At 45.9% G+C, this 16689-nt stretch overlaps 1 protein-coding gene across 1 annotated transcript in view; it reads left to right on the forward strand.

Moving 5' to 3' along the window:
* Window positions 1-16689, forward strand: part of LOC127601983 (protein phosphatase 3 catalytic subunit alpha) — a 58869-nt gene that overhangs the window by 27975 nt on the left and 14205 nt on the right. Inside the window, exons 3-8 of the mRNA XM_052067772.1 lie at window positions 6263-6387; window positions 7761-7872; window positions 7991-8136; window positions 9609-9752; window positions 11498-11574; window positions 12562-12656. Of these exons, the coding sequence (XP_051923732.1) occupies window positions 6263-6387; window positions 7761-7872; window positions 7991-8136; window positions 9609-9752; window positions 11498-11574; window positions 12562-12656 (699 nt within the window). The remainder of the gene's footprint in view (window positions 1-6262; window positions 6388-7760; window positions 7873-7990; window positions 8137-9608; window positions 9753-11497; window positions 11575-12561; window positions 12657-16689) is intronic.

A 16689-nucleotide genomic window follows, 5' to 3' on the forward strand; every position in this document is an offset into this window, starting at 1 on the left:
CGCCTACTACCCGAAGACGGCTGGGATAGGCTCCAGCACCCCCGCGACCCTAGAGAGGATCAAGCGGTTAGGAAGATGAATGAATGAATGAATGAAATAGAAATACAGCAGAACAGTAAAAAGCAAATAGCTACTTATGCACTCTTTGTGAAGTAATGGAATTCAGAATGGAAATGAACTGATGTTAGCCGTGCTAGCTAGCTAGTTAAATATGTCATTTGCCTTGGTTGCAAGTCTAGCATTGACTTCATCAATTGTAAAAAAGGGCGGCCCGGTAGCCCTGTGGTTAGCACGTCGGCTTCACAGTGCAGAGGTACCGGGTTCGATTCCAGCTCCGGCCTCCCTGTGTGGAGTTTGCATGTTCTCCTCGGGCCTGCGTGGGTTTTCTCCGGGTGCTCCGGTTTCCTCCCATGTTCCAAAAACATGCGTGGCAGGCTGATTGAACACTCAAAATTGTCCCTAGGTGTGAGTGTGAGCGCGGATGGTTGTTCATCTCTGTGTGCCCTGCGATTGGCTGGCAACCGATTCAGGGTGTCCCCCGCCTACTGCCCAAAGTCAGCTGGGATAGGCTCCAGCACCGCCCCCCCCGCGACCCTAGTGAGGATCAAGCGGCTCGGAAGATGAATGAATGAATGTTAGCGGAAGAACTGCAAATGAATCTACGCCTCATGTGCGTGTACACGCATACTTCCAGTCTGAGCATTTTTTTTTAAAAATATTGCAACATTAAAATTATAATGAGTTTTAGGTTCACGGTTGTGGTCTATTAACAGTTTCAACTATTGCAAATGAATGTTTTTTATAACATTCATTTAATGATGTCATCACATTCTGGCAATGTAACTGCTGTACACAGCTTATTAAAAAAAAACAAACGACAGTTTCACCTAAATAAGGATCTTGAATGATTCCATATTGCCACATTTAAGTCACTCCGAGCAGGAGACTCGCCGAGGCACACGGCAGTGGCTATTGCTGCCTTTCTTCTTGGTCAAGTGCTCCTTCCTCCATTAGACTTTTTAATGAGGCTCCTTTGATGCTTTTCAAATCCCACACAGGATCTATGGCAACAACCCATCATTCACTCACATTATTTTGCCCCCCACCCCCCACCCCCAAACCTCCACCCCCACCCGATCGCATAACTCACTATATTCCGAGTGGGTTGTTGAACCCCGAAGCCTTTTCTGGCGCCACCGTCGAGCTCAGAGGAGGCAAAAACAAAGTGACAGCATCTCGTTACGTAAGATCTGAGTTGGGGCAATGAGATTGGACAAAATGTGAGAAGTTGTTGTGGGGGGGGGGGGGGGGACCCTCCTTTTTAAGAGTTGCAATGAACTATTTGTTCTCCGCTCCACCGCAGCCGCCCTGTAAACAAAGCCCAAGTCCCACATGACACAAGGCCGGTGAATTAGTATGTAAATATTTTGTGTGGACGCAATGAAGCGCGACATGTCGCCGCTCTCGCTTCTCTTGTGCTTGTCACGCTGACACACTTACTTCCTGGTCACGCCAGATGGATGGTGGAGGGTTTTTTTTGGGGGGCGGGGGTCTATGACAATTACAATACAAGCCACATCACCAGGCAACCTGCTTTTACAGTCATGCTCAGCTCCTCGCGGGTTTCTAAATGGAACACGTTTTATTCACTAATAGTCCTCTGATGCGGCTGCTTTAGGGCTCCTCATTGTCGGCCTTGAGTATATGTGACATAGAGAAAGGAAGAGGAGTGGGGGTGGGGGCGGGGGAGTGTCATTCTTTCTTTTTTCAGTCCGACTTGACGGCTAACGGGGACCGAAGCTCATGTGTGGCCTCTGAAGAGCACCTCGTGTCAGCTCGAAGTGTGCGCATGTCACAGAGATAGGCAGAAGGGCGGTGAGGGAGGGGAGGGGAGTGGCGGAGGGGCTTGCATTTATTTATTTATTTATTTTATATTTTTTATTTTATATATATATTTTTTGATATTTTATTATTTTTTTTTTTTAAAGCCTGATTTGACAGCCAGCATGTGGACCGGAGCTACAGGCTCGAGAGGTCCGTCAGTATTTGACCCGCTTAATGACGATTGCATTGGCAGATGAAAACGCACTTCCGTCAAGTGCTTAGTCCGCACTTTTTTTTTTTTTTAGAGTTTCCTGTCATTCGTCAGCAAAATGAGGCATCATTTAGATTTCTTTTCATCATTCATGTTTGGCACGATTGTGAACAACACTAGAGAACAGCTGCCGCGCAAATTGGGTTTTAAATGGCATCCATCCATCCATCCATTTTCCGAACCGCTTTATCCTCACAAGTGTCGCGGGGGGGGGGGGGGGGGGGGTACCGGAGCCCATCCCAGCTGTCTTCGGGTAGTAGGCCGGGGGACACCCTGAACCGCTTGCCAGCCAATCGCAGGTCACACAGAGACGAATAACCATCCGCGCTCACCCTCACACCTCGGGAAAATTTGGAGTCTTCAATCAGCCTGCCATGCATGTTTTTGGAATGTGGGAGGAAAACCGGAGCACCCGGAGAAAACCCACGCAGGCACGGGGAGAACATGCGAACTCCACACAAGAAAGGCCAAAGCCGGCGGGATTGAACCCATGACCTCTGCATCGGTTGACGCCCTAACCACCTGACCACCGGGCTGCCCTGGATTCAACATGCTTGCTTGCTTACTTACTTAGATTTTCTCTAAAATCGAGCCCCCCCCCCCCCCCCATTTGCAGATGAGATAAGAGAGTGCACCGTGATAAAAGACCCTCCTGTTGTTGTTGTTGTTATCATTGTACCTCAGTCGGAGCTCGATACGGCCCAGACTCCCGATGCTCAATGAGCCCGGCCGACCTCGCAGTGGCCCGTGTAGGTTCTGAAGCGACATTGTGTAACGTCCGTCCGTCCGCCCGCCCACTCACAGAAACTGCCGCCTGCCGATGTGCAGTGTTCTCTGGGAAGCTCGCTTTTAGCGCAGCGAGCAGGCTCTGGTCAGATCGAATTGTTTCTCGCTCCGCTTAATTTACTCCCACCTGTTCTTCTTATGTGGGCTCGCTTCTCGCCTCGCATTTGCAGCGACAGGGAGGGGGGGCGGCGCACGTCTGTAGGTGGACTGAAGCCGAATGACGGACAGATTGACTCTTCTGCGAGGATAAAGCAGAAGAGTGTGCCACTATTCCATCCTCCCTCCCTTTTTTAGATTACTTCTCTTTCTCAATGACATAAGACTCAATTACTCAGGCGTTTCCATGGCAATAAGCATCCTTCACAACAGGAAGCGAGATGAATCACCTGCGCATTTTTCTTGTGGCTCTTCTGAATAGAAACTCTCTTTATTGCTTCCCTGCACTGTTGTGCGCCATATTATCGAGAATCTCCGTTGCCTTAAATGAGCCTCGAGTAGGAGTGAGGCTTACACCAGTTTTTACAATATTTTTTATATTAATAATATAATTTACATTTTTAAATTGGACGTGCGAGCCAACTTTGTTAGATGATTTTTTTTCCCGCCCCTTTAATTCAGAATTTGCTGTTGTTGTTGTTTTTTTTCCCCTCCAGCACAATAATATAGTGTCATAATATAATATGAATTATTATTATTATGAATTAATATATTATTATAAATATATTATTATTATATTATGAATTAATATATTATTATAAATATATTATTATTATATTATGAATTAAGGCTCACGTTCGGCAACAAGTGTAAAACGTCGTCGCCGTGAATTACGACTGATGATAAAATCGGCGTGGCGTAAGCTTTCATTGGTCAGACCACAAAAAATGAAAATGTCACGAAAATTTGATGGACATCGACAACAAAATAACTTTTTGAAGTCGGCATTAAAACATTTAGTGGCACATCAAACCATCTCTGATTCCAACTTTGTGTTGACCGGCGTTCTTCATTCCCATGAAAAGTTTGCTGCTCCTTCAACAATCTTCGTTGCAAAGAAGAAAAGAAAAAAAAAAAGACACTTCCTGTTGACGCCCTATCGGCGGTAACCAGCCAGCCACGGAAAGTAGCAGGATGCACTCAACTGCTTTTGAGCCCAAATTAGGTTTACTGAAGCCATTTTAGCACCATCAGGAACTTAACAAGCGATCTAAAATAGCCCGGCGCTACGCCATTGTCGTAGTGTTGGCTTGCCGGCAGAAGGGAGTGAGGCCGTTTTTAGAGATCTGACACAAATCGTCTCCAAAGGCTCCATTTGTGTGTGTGTGTTTTAATAAAGAGTATGTGCTCAAACTGTGTCACCGTGTGGGTATAATGAAAGATAAATAGTAAGAGGGAGGTTTACGATACGCTCCAGGAGCGTTGATTCCCTTCGCCGTCTCGTGAGACTCGTAACCGGACTTAATTGCTCCTCAGCGCTGTCCTACAGCTCGTTCTAATTGGTTGCCTTTTACTTTTATTTTGTAGATGCGTCTCGTAAAGCGGCTAATAGCCGGTATGCGATGCAAACACGTTTGACTGTTCTCGTGTCCCTTGTTAGCTGCTTATTGTTTGCCTCTTGCGCCAATGCTTTTATTTTGCAGGTTCAGACTTTGGATGCGGGAATCCAACTTTGAGGACTCAAAATTGTTGATTTCAATCGGGTTCCACCAAATTCGGCGACGGATCTTGAATCCGAGGTGCACATGAGCAAGGGCGGCCGGTGCGACTCGCAGGCTCGCTTTGGACGCCCAGTGCGCCCTCCCTCCCCTTCTCCAGGGAGTAATGGAGTGCGAGGTCACAAAGGTTACAGGAAACTAATCCGCATTGAATGATTCTTGCTTCCCGTCTCGTGGCGTTGCTCCCAATTCTCCAACCGGCAGTTCGGACGAACGGGTTTGGCGTGATGTGGAATTGCCGCAATCGGATGAATCCAAAGGGAAACCCATTGGGATTAATCGGCGGGGGTAAAAAGACTCCCGGCACCATCGGGATGGATTTCTCCGTGCGAGTATCTGTCTGTGAAGGCGATGACATGTTTTTCCAGCGCTTTTTTGCCAATGCATTTTCAGTGTGTTTGGCAAGGCCTGGTGTGCTAAGATTAAATCTAGCGAGGCTGTTGAATGGCTTCAAGGTCTCCGGTAGCAAAAAAGAGACTTATGGTTGAATGGCATTTAAAAAAAATAAAATAAAAATCCTTTCCTCCACCACGGCACATTATGCTTGCATTCCTCTACCCAAGGTTATTAAGTAACAAAAGGAAGGTGCAACTGTCATTGAAGAAACATTTCCGTGAGTGAAATAAGATGAAAAATCCTTTAAAAAAGAAAGAAAACTGAAACTACATCGTACATTAACAACAGAGTATAATAAATTGAAACTGTCACGTCCCGGGGTTGCCAGCAGGGGGCGGGCTTTCTGCCTGCCGTTAACACACCTGTCATCCATTGCGGAGTAATTGCTCAGCCTTTATTTGGACGCTCTGGCAGTCTACTCACTGCCGGAGAATTCTACGCCGTGCCAAAATTTCTCTCGCCCAATTCCTACTCGTATTGATTCATTGCCTCTTAGCCTTGTGGCTGTTATTGCGCGTCGTTGTTCCTCTTGCGAGTGAAATTTATATTCATTATCTAATCTGACCCTCCTTGCTATCTTTTTCCGCATGCGTTTTATGTTATCCCTGGTCCCTATTTTGACCAGCGCTTTTTGTTATTCTCCCTGTCGGGTTATTTTGTGTTGTTATTAAAGACTCCTTTTGTTATTTGACAAACCTCTTTCTGTGGCTGCTATTTCGGGGATCCACTTCCTTATTCTGTTGTGCACGGAGCGATCATTCTATCGCTTCGGGCACAACGTGACAGAAACTAACTCTAGTTCGAGCAAAAAATATCCTTTGTTTTTGTTTTCAGTGAATTTATTTACTGTATTTTATTTATTTCTATGTTTATTTTGAATTAATTAATTTTATTTACTTACTTCACTAAACAAAACGGGGTGATTTTTTTTGGGGGGGGCGGGGGAGGGGGGCTTTCATTCGACAAACACACCATACCATTTCTCATTTTTGTCATTTCTCTTTTACGACCCCGGGGATGAAATGTTGAAGTATGATATGAGCCACCAGTTGACAGTTGTTCCAAAATACAAAACAATGCCACCATTATTCTCCCATGGCGTACTGTGGATTGGAAGTATGGAAATAAGCAAATGGTTCTCCCGGTGTTGTGTTGGCTTTTTGGAGCTGTCTTCCTCATTGTGTGTGTGTGTGTGTGTGTGTGTGTGTGTGTGTGTGTGTGTGTGTGTGTGTGCGTGTGTGTGTGTGTGTGTCATTTGTCAAACTTTCAGTGTGCGGCGACATCCACGGACAGTTCTTTGACCTGATGAAGCTCTTCGAAGTGGGGGGCTCCCCAGCATCCACGCGCTACCTTTTCTTGGGGGACTACGTTGACAGAGGGTATTTCAGTATTGAAGTGAGTGGTGCTGACAGATTTTTCTGCGATGCGTTTGGTACCGGGGCCTTCAGTGGGGGACGTAATCTACCTCTTCAGAACACCGCTGTCCGATCCAAATTGTTGTAACGGTCCGTCGTGTAGAAAATCATCTTTTGTTGTCATGGTGACTCGTCAAGACTTGTGGCACTGCTGTATAGGCCACGCCCTCTGACACAAAGTCACAATATTTGGTCTATGGCATGATTAACATCTTGAGGCTTTTCTGACAAATTCTCAACTGGAACCATTTAATGGGCTTGATGCAGTACTTAAAAATGTGTGTTTAAGAAAAAAAATATTTTCTTGTTGCCGCTGGGTGGCGCTATGTGTGAAACTGAATATTAGATGTCTTCATGACGTGACAAATAATACAATATACATAGGATGATTTTTTTTGGGTGGGGGAGGATATATAGGAGTTGACGAAGGAAATATTGCTGCCCCCGTTACATATACAGTAGTACTTCTAAAACTAAAGATTGTGTATCGCAGTTCCTGTCCCAGGTCTTGAGGTGGTACAGCCCAAGTCCAAAGTCAGCCAGATGAACCCTCATTGGGGGCGTAAGAGCATGACCCATGTGAATGTCTAAAATACAGCCCAAGTTAATCCTTGAAAGAAAAATCGTAGCTCACTTCCTGCAAATATTTGCATATGGTTCCAATCGACTTTTTTTGTAGCTCCCTGGAAAAAAAATTTGTAGCCCAGGATCAAACATGCCAGATTTTTGTTTTTCTACTGTAAGGAGCTTTACAGAGCCAGTATTATTTTGTCAACTTGCATATAAAAACTTTAAAATATCAACATTTAGCCACAGCCGATGAATGTGTTTGGCGCGTTTTCATGCATGTTTCATTCCACAAAATGCGATTCTTCAGCGTAATAATAATTCCTGCAAAAACAATCGGGACCTCGCAGTGGCCGCTGCTCAGGCCCTAAAAATCAACCGGGCAGCCACGTCCGCCTGGTGGAAGTGGTATAGTCAAGAGAAACGCAACCAAACGAAGACAATAGGGATAAATTAAGACAATTTAATGGAGCAAAAATGTGGATTTAGGTTGTAAATGTAGGTCAGCGCTTCCGATACTGGGATATTAATAAATAGTGGCTGCATGCTTCCGGGCTCCCCCCCCCCCCCTGGAAAACTATCCTAAATAGCAAGTGTCACAGTGTATTTTTATAAACTGCTGGGGTTCGAATGCATCTCTCCACTTGTACTCCTGCTTCCATATTAGGATTTGATCAATAAAATCTGTCGGTCCTCCGCTTAAGCAACCGTTTGCCAACCGCCACGGTGAGCAGAGCTTCCCGCTTTGTGTCTTAACTGCCTGTTGTTGTTGTTCTTTGCCCACAGTGTGTGCTGTACTTGTGGGCCTTAAAGATCCTCTACCCCAAAACTCTTTTTTTGCTGCGTGGGAACCACGAATGTAGACATTTAACAGAGTATTTCACATTTAAGCAGGAATGTAAGTGGCCCTTTTTCATCCGAAACGGGACGGCGATGGTCGTGCCGTTTTCCTGTCAGGTTTGTTTGACTTGGCGCGCGTTTAACCCCCCTCCCCCACTCCCCCATCTCTATTCCAGGTAGAATTAAGTATTCAGAGAGGGTGTATGACGCGTGCATGGACGCCTTCGACTGCCTTCCCCTGGCTGCACTTATGAATCAGCAGTTCCTCTGTGTACACGGAGGACTTTCTCCAGAAATCACGAATCTTGACGATATCAGGAAAGTATGTGGCTCCGACTTGAGACTTTTGCTTTTTTTTTTTTCATGTTTTATTTTTTTCTTGCCCGAGGGCGAACCTCTGTAGTAAACATACTGCACTTTAAGCAAAGCAATTCTGGTAAGAACGCTGAGAAATACTGCTCGGGCACAGTGAATCTTTGCACTAATTAAAACAGCTTGAAGACCTGAATGTCGCCCTCACACTAATTCAATCATTCCAAATGGATCGTGGGTGTCTAATCAGGGAGCGTGCGTCATAGATTCTACCATATTCAAATGTCCCATCATGAAGTAATCTGCAAATCTTTTGTTTGAGAACGAGCGACCTCTCCTTTGCTCAAAAGGAACAGCCAATGCCTCGAATAGTGACTGAAACAACATAAGCAACAATATGTCGCAATGTCCAGAATGCTCGGATGCTTGCAATTAAGAGTGTTTCTATCGTTGCCACGGTAACCATCGATGTGTCGTATTAGTGGACAAGCCTGGACACGAGCCTCCACGTGTCTTTTGGCTTCACACGGCATGTTTGCTGCTCTCAATGGCTTCAAAATCACTTGGTGTCGAGGGTGGGGGGGGGGGGGAGTATTATTCCTGCCTGCAGCTTTGAAAGGGAAGTAAAGTCAAACATTTTCTTGACAATAAGATGTTTCATGCCCCATTTGTCTAAATATGGCATTTCGGTTAATATTGTGTTTGTGGAATATGAACAAAGCGGAAAAATCCACCCGTTTTTGTCCACCTGAGCGGGCGGCCATTTTGCCCTTGCTGTCGACACGAAAATGATGTCGGAGTGCCAAATGGCTCAGATAACGACCGTCGCGGCTCACCTGCTTTCCGGGTTTGGTCCTGTGATGTTTCCAAGCTGAGCCCTTGGACACTGTGATGTCATTTTTATTCAACAGCAAGTGGCGGTTCAAGACAAAATGGCCGCCCTGTGAGATGGATAAAAATAACCTGGATTTTTTTTTCATTAAATCGTATTCTATGAAGATAATATTAATCAGAATACCGAACTAGTGGGGGCACATCGAACATTTTATTGTCAAGAAATGTTTTGACCTGACTTCCCCTTGAATGTCTCTGTAAAGTGAAAATAAAAATGTCACCACAGAGAAGTGGTGATGACAACCATGACAAATTTGAATGACTTTTATTTAAAATCACCAAGTACTGCATATAAAATGAGGCTTCAAAATCAGGAAAAGTCAAGTATCCAAAGCAAGGTGTATTTTTGGGGTGCAGGCAGAGTTAGCTATTTTGCTTACAGCACCTCACAATTGTGCTGGATAACCACTGCGGCAAATGTCCCCTTCTCCAAAAATCCAAGAACCGAACTGCTGAAAAACGGTGTTGACACTACGATCTCCACATTTGAGTCCTACAAACTTTAGAAACACACTTTCTAAATTCACTTTGCATGCCCTTTAAGGAAAAATGTCCAGATTTGCCGACGTCCGTTCTTTCCGTCCGCAGCTAGACAGATTCAAAGAACCTCCAGCGTACGGCCCCATGTGCGATCTTCTGTGGTCCGACCCCCTGGAGGACTTTGGAAATGAGAAGAGCCAGGAGCATTTCTCACATAACACAGTCCGAGGCTGCTCCTACTTCTACAGGTCTGTATTGCTAGCTGGTTGTTTATGTCGCGTCATGCACAATTGGAGGATGCCCGTTGAGGCACCTTGTTGCTTAGTGGCACCATCTTGTCACAGCTCGTTGTTTTTCTGACGCAAAAAAACAAACGATTAAAAAATGGGATATTCACTCAACAAAACATTCACCCGAACCTTAACGTTTTTGTCGAAAGGAAGTCCATTAGCTAAATGCTAACATTAGGGATCCACGGTAACTATCGGACGGATAACCATTGGACTGATATTTTTCGGGGGGGGGGGGGGGGTGATCACACTGTCATTTATATTTAGTATATAAATGGTGTAGTATAAAGAAAAATAAGTTATCGGTTTGGAGAAAAGGAGTTATCAGTCGAAAACGTAGCTACTCTGCATACCTAGCTAACATGTAATGCAAAACTCTATCAAGCTTTACCTTATTATACTCGGAACAAATATTCGAGCCTACATCAAGGCAATAAAAGCAAAATGAAAGAAAAAAAACGGCATCATCCATCACCCCCTTCCAACTCATAAATCCCCTTCTTGCCAAATTGTCATTTCTCGCGTCCTCATATCGTTTGATCCTGTCAAGTTGCGTGTCGCAGAGCCGAGTGCGACGCTCGTGCGACTGTAGGCAGGATTTCTCGAGCCCACATGAGCTCGGATGGAGTTGAGTAAGTGAGCAAAGGAAATGCAAGGAGCAGGCCGAGCTGGGGCCGCCGCAGAATGTAATGAGCTGGCACGTCGCCACCAGGCGTAGCCCTCCCTTGCTAATGCGTTCAGCAGTCCCCGCCGTTCATTACGGCCTGAGTGATGCTTCCTTGGCCGCGGCGGGCCTGCGGCGAGCCAGCACAAGCAATCAGAAATGCCTCAGTGGCCAAGTATGCATTTTCTCCTGCGGCCAGCTAATCTTGCGGATAGCCTTTACGCATCCCGTTTCGGTGGTGTCACGCTGCGTTTATGCTCAACGATGGCGTTGGTACACTAAATTCAGGGACAAAGCGAAAATGTGCTCGACGTTTTTATGGGGATTTTTGTATCGACTTTTAAATGGCCCACTGGTTCAGTCTTTTCGTCGTTTGGGTACCGTTTCCAGAATCAGGAATGAACAATACCGGTACATAAATATTTTTTCTTCTATTGATGTTGAAGGTGTCATTTTTGTTCCTTTTTACACATCAGACTTTTTTTCTTTATACTAAAGATCTTCAGGAATCAGTACTTTTTTTTTCCCAAACTTGTCTTTAATTCTGAAGTACAAAATAATGACGGACAGACACGAACTGGTCTGAGCGATGCCGCATTTTGAAATTCACACGTCGGCTAGGTTTCACGGGTTTCTGGATGTTTTTTTTTTTGGTTTGTTTTTGCCGATCCATTACGAGGTCAATAATCCCCTCATTATGTGGAAAAATATTCGAGATTGGGTTGGCGTTGGGAGGAGTTTAATTCAAGGTTTTTGCTCTCTCCCCTCTGACTAGAGAGCTTAAAACACACTCGAACGCTGTCAAGCCAATGTTTATTCCTCTCTCACTTCATCCAACTCTGACTCACGTGTCGCACTTGACATTTACACTTCCGTTTAAAATAAAATCCACTTTTTGAAAGTGTCCCCTCTGGTTGTAAAAGATGGGAACCTGTTGTAGCCTTTCATCCTTTTTCAGTATCCTGCGTTTTCTATTGCCTTTAATGTGCCTCCAATGAACTAACCGTACTTCCTTTTTTTTCTTTTTTTTTTTTCTGCTGCAGCTATCCGCCGTTTGCGACTTCCTACATCATAATAATTTATTATCGATCATCCGAGCCCACGAAGCGCAGGATGCCGGGTGAGTTGTGGGCGTCTTCCCTCATCATGTGATTGGCAGCGTTGCTCGGTGGCGTTTGACAAAAACAAAATACAGCCGGCGTGTATTTGGAAGGCCGACACGACAGGGGAGGGGGGCGGGCGGTAGGGCTCATGTGGAGCGTGTTGAAGTGAAGTGGTGCGGCACATTATCACAGCCAGTGTTATGATTACTGAGGTGGAGCAAGTTCACATGGTGGGAGGATTCATTTATTTTCCCCGGAGAAACTCATTCTAAACATTCATGCTGACCATGGCCTGTTCCATATTTTCAATGTAATCCATCTTATTTAACTGTAGTGGCAACGGTACACTTTCTTAAAGCAGTCAGATTTCCAATTCATCCTTACAGGCCGGATTGGCCCGAAATAATGACAGCATGGCAACACCCAAGTACCAAATGCTTGGCCTGCCACTGTTGAAAGCTGATTTAACAGCTTGCATTTGTTGGATCCAAAAGAAATTCTACCCCCTTGTAGCTTTTATGAGCCAACGTCGAAGCGCTTGACTGACTCATTATTTTTTTTTTGGAAATGGTCTGCATTCTCCAAGCGCCCTTGTTTATTATTTTGCACCCATAGCCAGGTCACGTGGGACACCTCTACACATGCCATCCCAGGGGCCGAGAGAGAGAAAGGTAAATCCAGTGCGTAAATCATCTGCAGCTCAAGAATACAATAATGCAGCCAAACCCGGTCAGCGTGGACTCCTCGAATGTTGCACTTAAGCCACGCTGGTGTTTGCCTGTGGCGACTGTCACATCCAAGAATCAGGACAGGGATTTAATCCCCGGGGTGACATCAGGTCCCCCCCCTCCTTCCTTGCCTACGCGTCACCTGACCAGACAAACACGCCACCGTCCCCGTAAGAGTAGGAGATCACACTAATCATATCTCGAAGGGAAAGAGGCGAGCAGCCAATTTGATTCAAAGTCCCCCACCCCTCCTCACTTCTTGTCTTCCTTCGCCAGATATCGCATGTACAGAAAGAGTCAGACCACTGGCTTCCCGTCCCTCATCACCATCTTCTCCGCGCCCAACTACCTTGATGTCTACAACAACAAAGGTGAGGCGAAGTTTGAAGAACATACTGTAAGAAGCGCATCTCATTTCCCTTGTTGCGTGGATTTATCAATTCTAAGACAGGACTTCATATTTATGTGATACGTCACAATCAAAGGCCACTGAGAAAATGTGCAAAGCTGTTAGCTCGGAAAATGGTGGCTACTTTGAAGAATCGCCAATTATAAAAACATATGATATTTCTCCATAATGTAGATTTTTTTAGTTTTTTTTTTGAAATATTGAATTTTTAAAAAAACACAGAATTTGCTAGTGTGCCCCCCACCCCCCAAAAAAATCCATCATCATATATTGCAAATGATTTAACAGACTCCAAGCTTCATCAGGTTGGTGCGTTCCGTTGACGCCCCCACCAAACATTCATGTGCAAGCCTCAGTCATGAATCGCCTCCTCTGACCATCTCGACCAGCCCAGCACACACCCGGTGATTGTTGGGCAATCAAGTGTGCACATAAATCTTGAAGGGGGCAGGGGGTCAGGCGTTGGGAGTGGGCCTCGTGAACCAATGAGACTTTGGAGCATTAGCCGTCAATAAGGAGCCAGCGGCAAGGGAGAAGTTGTTGCGTAATTGTGCTAACCCACACGCAGTGAAGTGGCCCTCAGTCCAACGGTTCTACAACAATCCCTATTTATCTGATACGGTGACAAAAATGTAACACGTTTCAATCAAACACTTCACGCTCACTAGAATCACTGTTTCAATCAAACACTTCACGCTCACTAGAATCACTGATTATGTGTCTTAATGTGCGCGGATTGGAAAAGATGTGTTTTGCTAGCGGAAGAGTTTTGCTAGCTAACTGGCCCTGTGAAGCAATTCTCAAATCGGAACATGTAGTCGACGTTGCGTCGGGCAAATGCCATTTACATGGCAGCACACGGAGGATGAAATCTGATTGGACCCCTCCACACCCCCCTCCCCCCAAAAAAAAAATTAACGGCAAAGCGCAGCCAAGAGGAATGCTAGCAAATGAACAATGTAGACTAACACAACAGAACAAAACAACATAACACAACTGACTGGGGCACACATTAAATCGGAGGTTGCTAATGTCCGCTAGTTCCGGGCTTCGATTGCGGTTTTCACTCTTTGGGTTCTGAAGTGAGTGCAATGGTGGGGGCAGAGTGTAGGCAGTTTTGTGTGTGTGTGTGTGTGTTGCGGGGTGGGGGGAGTTGGCAATATTGCTTGTGGTTTCAAATTAATGGAATGTTTTCTGCTGCATGGTTATTGAGTGCACCCGAAAGCCAACAACCCTTAATGGTTTTGCTGCTCGGCTGTAACAAAAACAAAATATCACAAAGGTTTCCGGCGCCAATCGCAATCATAATAAAAATAAAAGAGGAAGAAAAAAAAAAACACCATGGCCCCTCGGATCGCTATTGCAGACTTTGGACTCGATATGTCAGACCTTATATAAGCGAACAAATGTCTTCTTCCTCTCTTGTTTTCGGAGGCCAGATGGGATTGATGGAGCTGAAGTTAGGTCAAAGTGAGCCCTTCCTGGCGTGTTGTCATTTGGCTTGGCGGCAGGTACGCTCAAAGGGGGGGGGGGGGGGGGGGGGGGGATTCATTCCAGGCAGCCCCCTCCTGTCCCCCGACAGAGGAGAATTCCCTGCTACAGATGCCTGTCCATCTGTTCTCACTTTGGCCATTAGCAGGTTTCCCTCCTGTTTCCGGCAGCCACGTTTCTCCATTTTTACGCCGCGTCACACGGTCATGAAAAACAATGTTGCGCAGGAGACGGTGACTGGATCGAGTCTTTCTCAGGACTCCGTTGATATTTATTTATCCTGCTCGTAGGATGTTTCACGGTGACATCCAGTGTAGTACAATTTATATTTCAGAAGCTACGTTGGTTAAAAAAAAATAGATTGGGCGCCAACGTACATGCGAAAGAATTTCTCTCAAGTGTATTTCTTGAGCACTTGAAAACAACCATCTCTGTAATACAAAGTGCTGCCCATGGAGCAGAAATAATTGATACAACAGCAAACAATAAGTTAATACTAAAGACGGTAGAAAGCACAAAACAGTCAAATTTTTAAAAAATCAAGTCTCGTGCTGAGTCACAAGCCAAAGAATAAAAATAAGTTTGGAGACGTGTTTCAAAGAGGCTTGCCGAACGTTCATTGCTAACGGAAGTGTAGAGAGAAATGATGCAACTCTATAAAGCAGACATGTCCAAAGTCCGGCCCGCGGGCCAAATCCGGCCCGCGGTCGAATTTCATCCGGCCCTCGGCACCCGTCATAAAATCAGTGCCGTCTGGCCCGCAGGTTGGGCGCAATGGAACACGTGTTGTATTGACTGAGGTCTCGTAGACTGGTGAGTGATGTTTCATAGAGTACTGCTTCCCTCTAGTGGCTAAATGAGTAATAGCATTCACTAAATGAGTAATAGCATTTAGACACTAGAGGGCATCACTCACGAGTTAACAAGACATCTCTCCGTGTTTATATTGACTGATATGTCATATTTCAAATTCCTGTTTCAAATGAACCAAAAGAAATTCTTAAGATTGTTGAAATTAAAATCAAAATGGAAATGTGAAACAGACTGGCTTACTAAAATTTGTTGAACAATATGGTTGTTCAATGTAAAGAATGTCAGCCAAGGTCGGCCCCCCGACATTTTACCACATAAAATCTGGCCCCCTTGGCAAAAAGTTTGGACACCCCTGCTATAACGGAATCATGAGGTGGCCGTTCTCATTTCACATGATCCGTAATCTCTCGGAGTTCCCAGTTAACTCGATCGATCCGGATCCACGGGTTGAAGAGCCACTCCCTTAAAGTGCGGCGTTTTAACACGGCGAAACTGAAGCTGCGCGACCTGATCCAGGAGGGACACATGCGACGCCGCGCATCAAGTCAGGCCAGGATGTCGGGAATCTCCGCGGCTCTCACAGCAGCGGTATTGACGGCGGCCGTTACCGGGGAAACAGGCTGGAGACACTCCCAAATAAATAATTCATGAGCAGGCGTAGACTCAGTGTTGCCGTGGCAGCGGCCTTGGCATCAGCTACCCTCACTGACCCCCACCGCGTTTCTTCTTCTCAGCGTTGGCTCAGCAGAGACACCTAGTGGCGGATATGTGCAGTTTACTTGAGCAACACTGGCCCTCCAACCGAGAAGTGACATTTGTTTTTACAACATCCAAAATAAACAGCCGGCCATGTTTGTTTTGTTGAGCGCAGGTTGTTGGGATAGGCGGGGGGTGGGGGGGATGAGGTGTTACTGTTCCTTTAAAGGGAATCTGCCTTGAGGGGAGCGCTGACCTTAATGTCCGCTTCCTCACCAGCGTCCGTGGCTGCATTCAATCAACTGCCGCCTTGGTGATATTAATGCACGACGTCTACCCGCCCGCGCCATCGCTGACATGCGTGCGTCCCCACGCGGCGTCACGTGTAATGCGGGAAACGGACCGAGCATACCTCTGTTTGGATTTGACATCCTCATCATGCGTCATCATGGGGTCCATCCCCATTTTTTTTTAAGCCCTTAACTCCTCTCAAATGCTTTAAACAGAGTGTTGCCACAGTTACTTTGAAAAAGCAACTTATTATACTGAGTGCTTAACTGTAAAAATAACATTATTCAGTTACTGATTAGGCGGCCCGGTAGTCCAGTGGTTAGCACGTCGGCTTCACAGTGCAGAGGTACCGGGTTCGATTCCAGCTCCGGCCTCCCTGTGTGGAGTTTGCATGTTCTCCCCGGGCCTGCGTGGGTTTTCTCCGGGTGCTCCGGTTTGCTCCCACATTCCAAAAACATGCGTGGCAGGCTGATTGAACACTCTAAATTGTCCCTAGGTGTGAGTGTGTGCGTGGATGGTTGTTCGTCTCTGTGTGCCCTGCGATTGGTTGGCAACCGATTCAGGGTGTCCCCCGCCTACAGCCCGGAGACGGCTGGGATAGGCTCCAGCACCCCCCGCGACCCTAGAGAGGATCAAGCGGTTAGGAAGATGAATGAATGAATGAATGAGTTACTGATTATTCATTCATTCATCTTCCGAGCCGC

This window comes from Hippocampus zosterae, chromosome 1 (genome assembly GCF_025434085.1).
Source record: "Hippocampus zosterae strain Florida chromosome 1, ASM2543408v3, whole genome shotgun sequence".
NCBI lineage: Eukaryota > Metazoa > Chordata > Actinopteri > Syngnathiformes > Syngnathidae > Hippocampus > Hippocampus zosterae.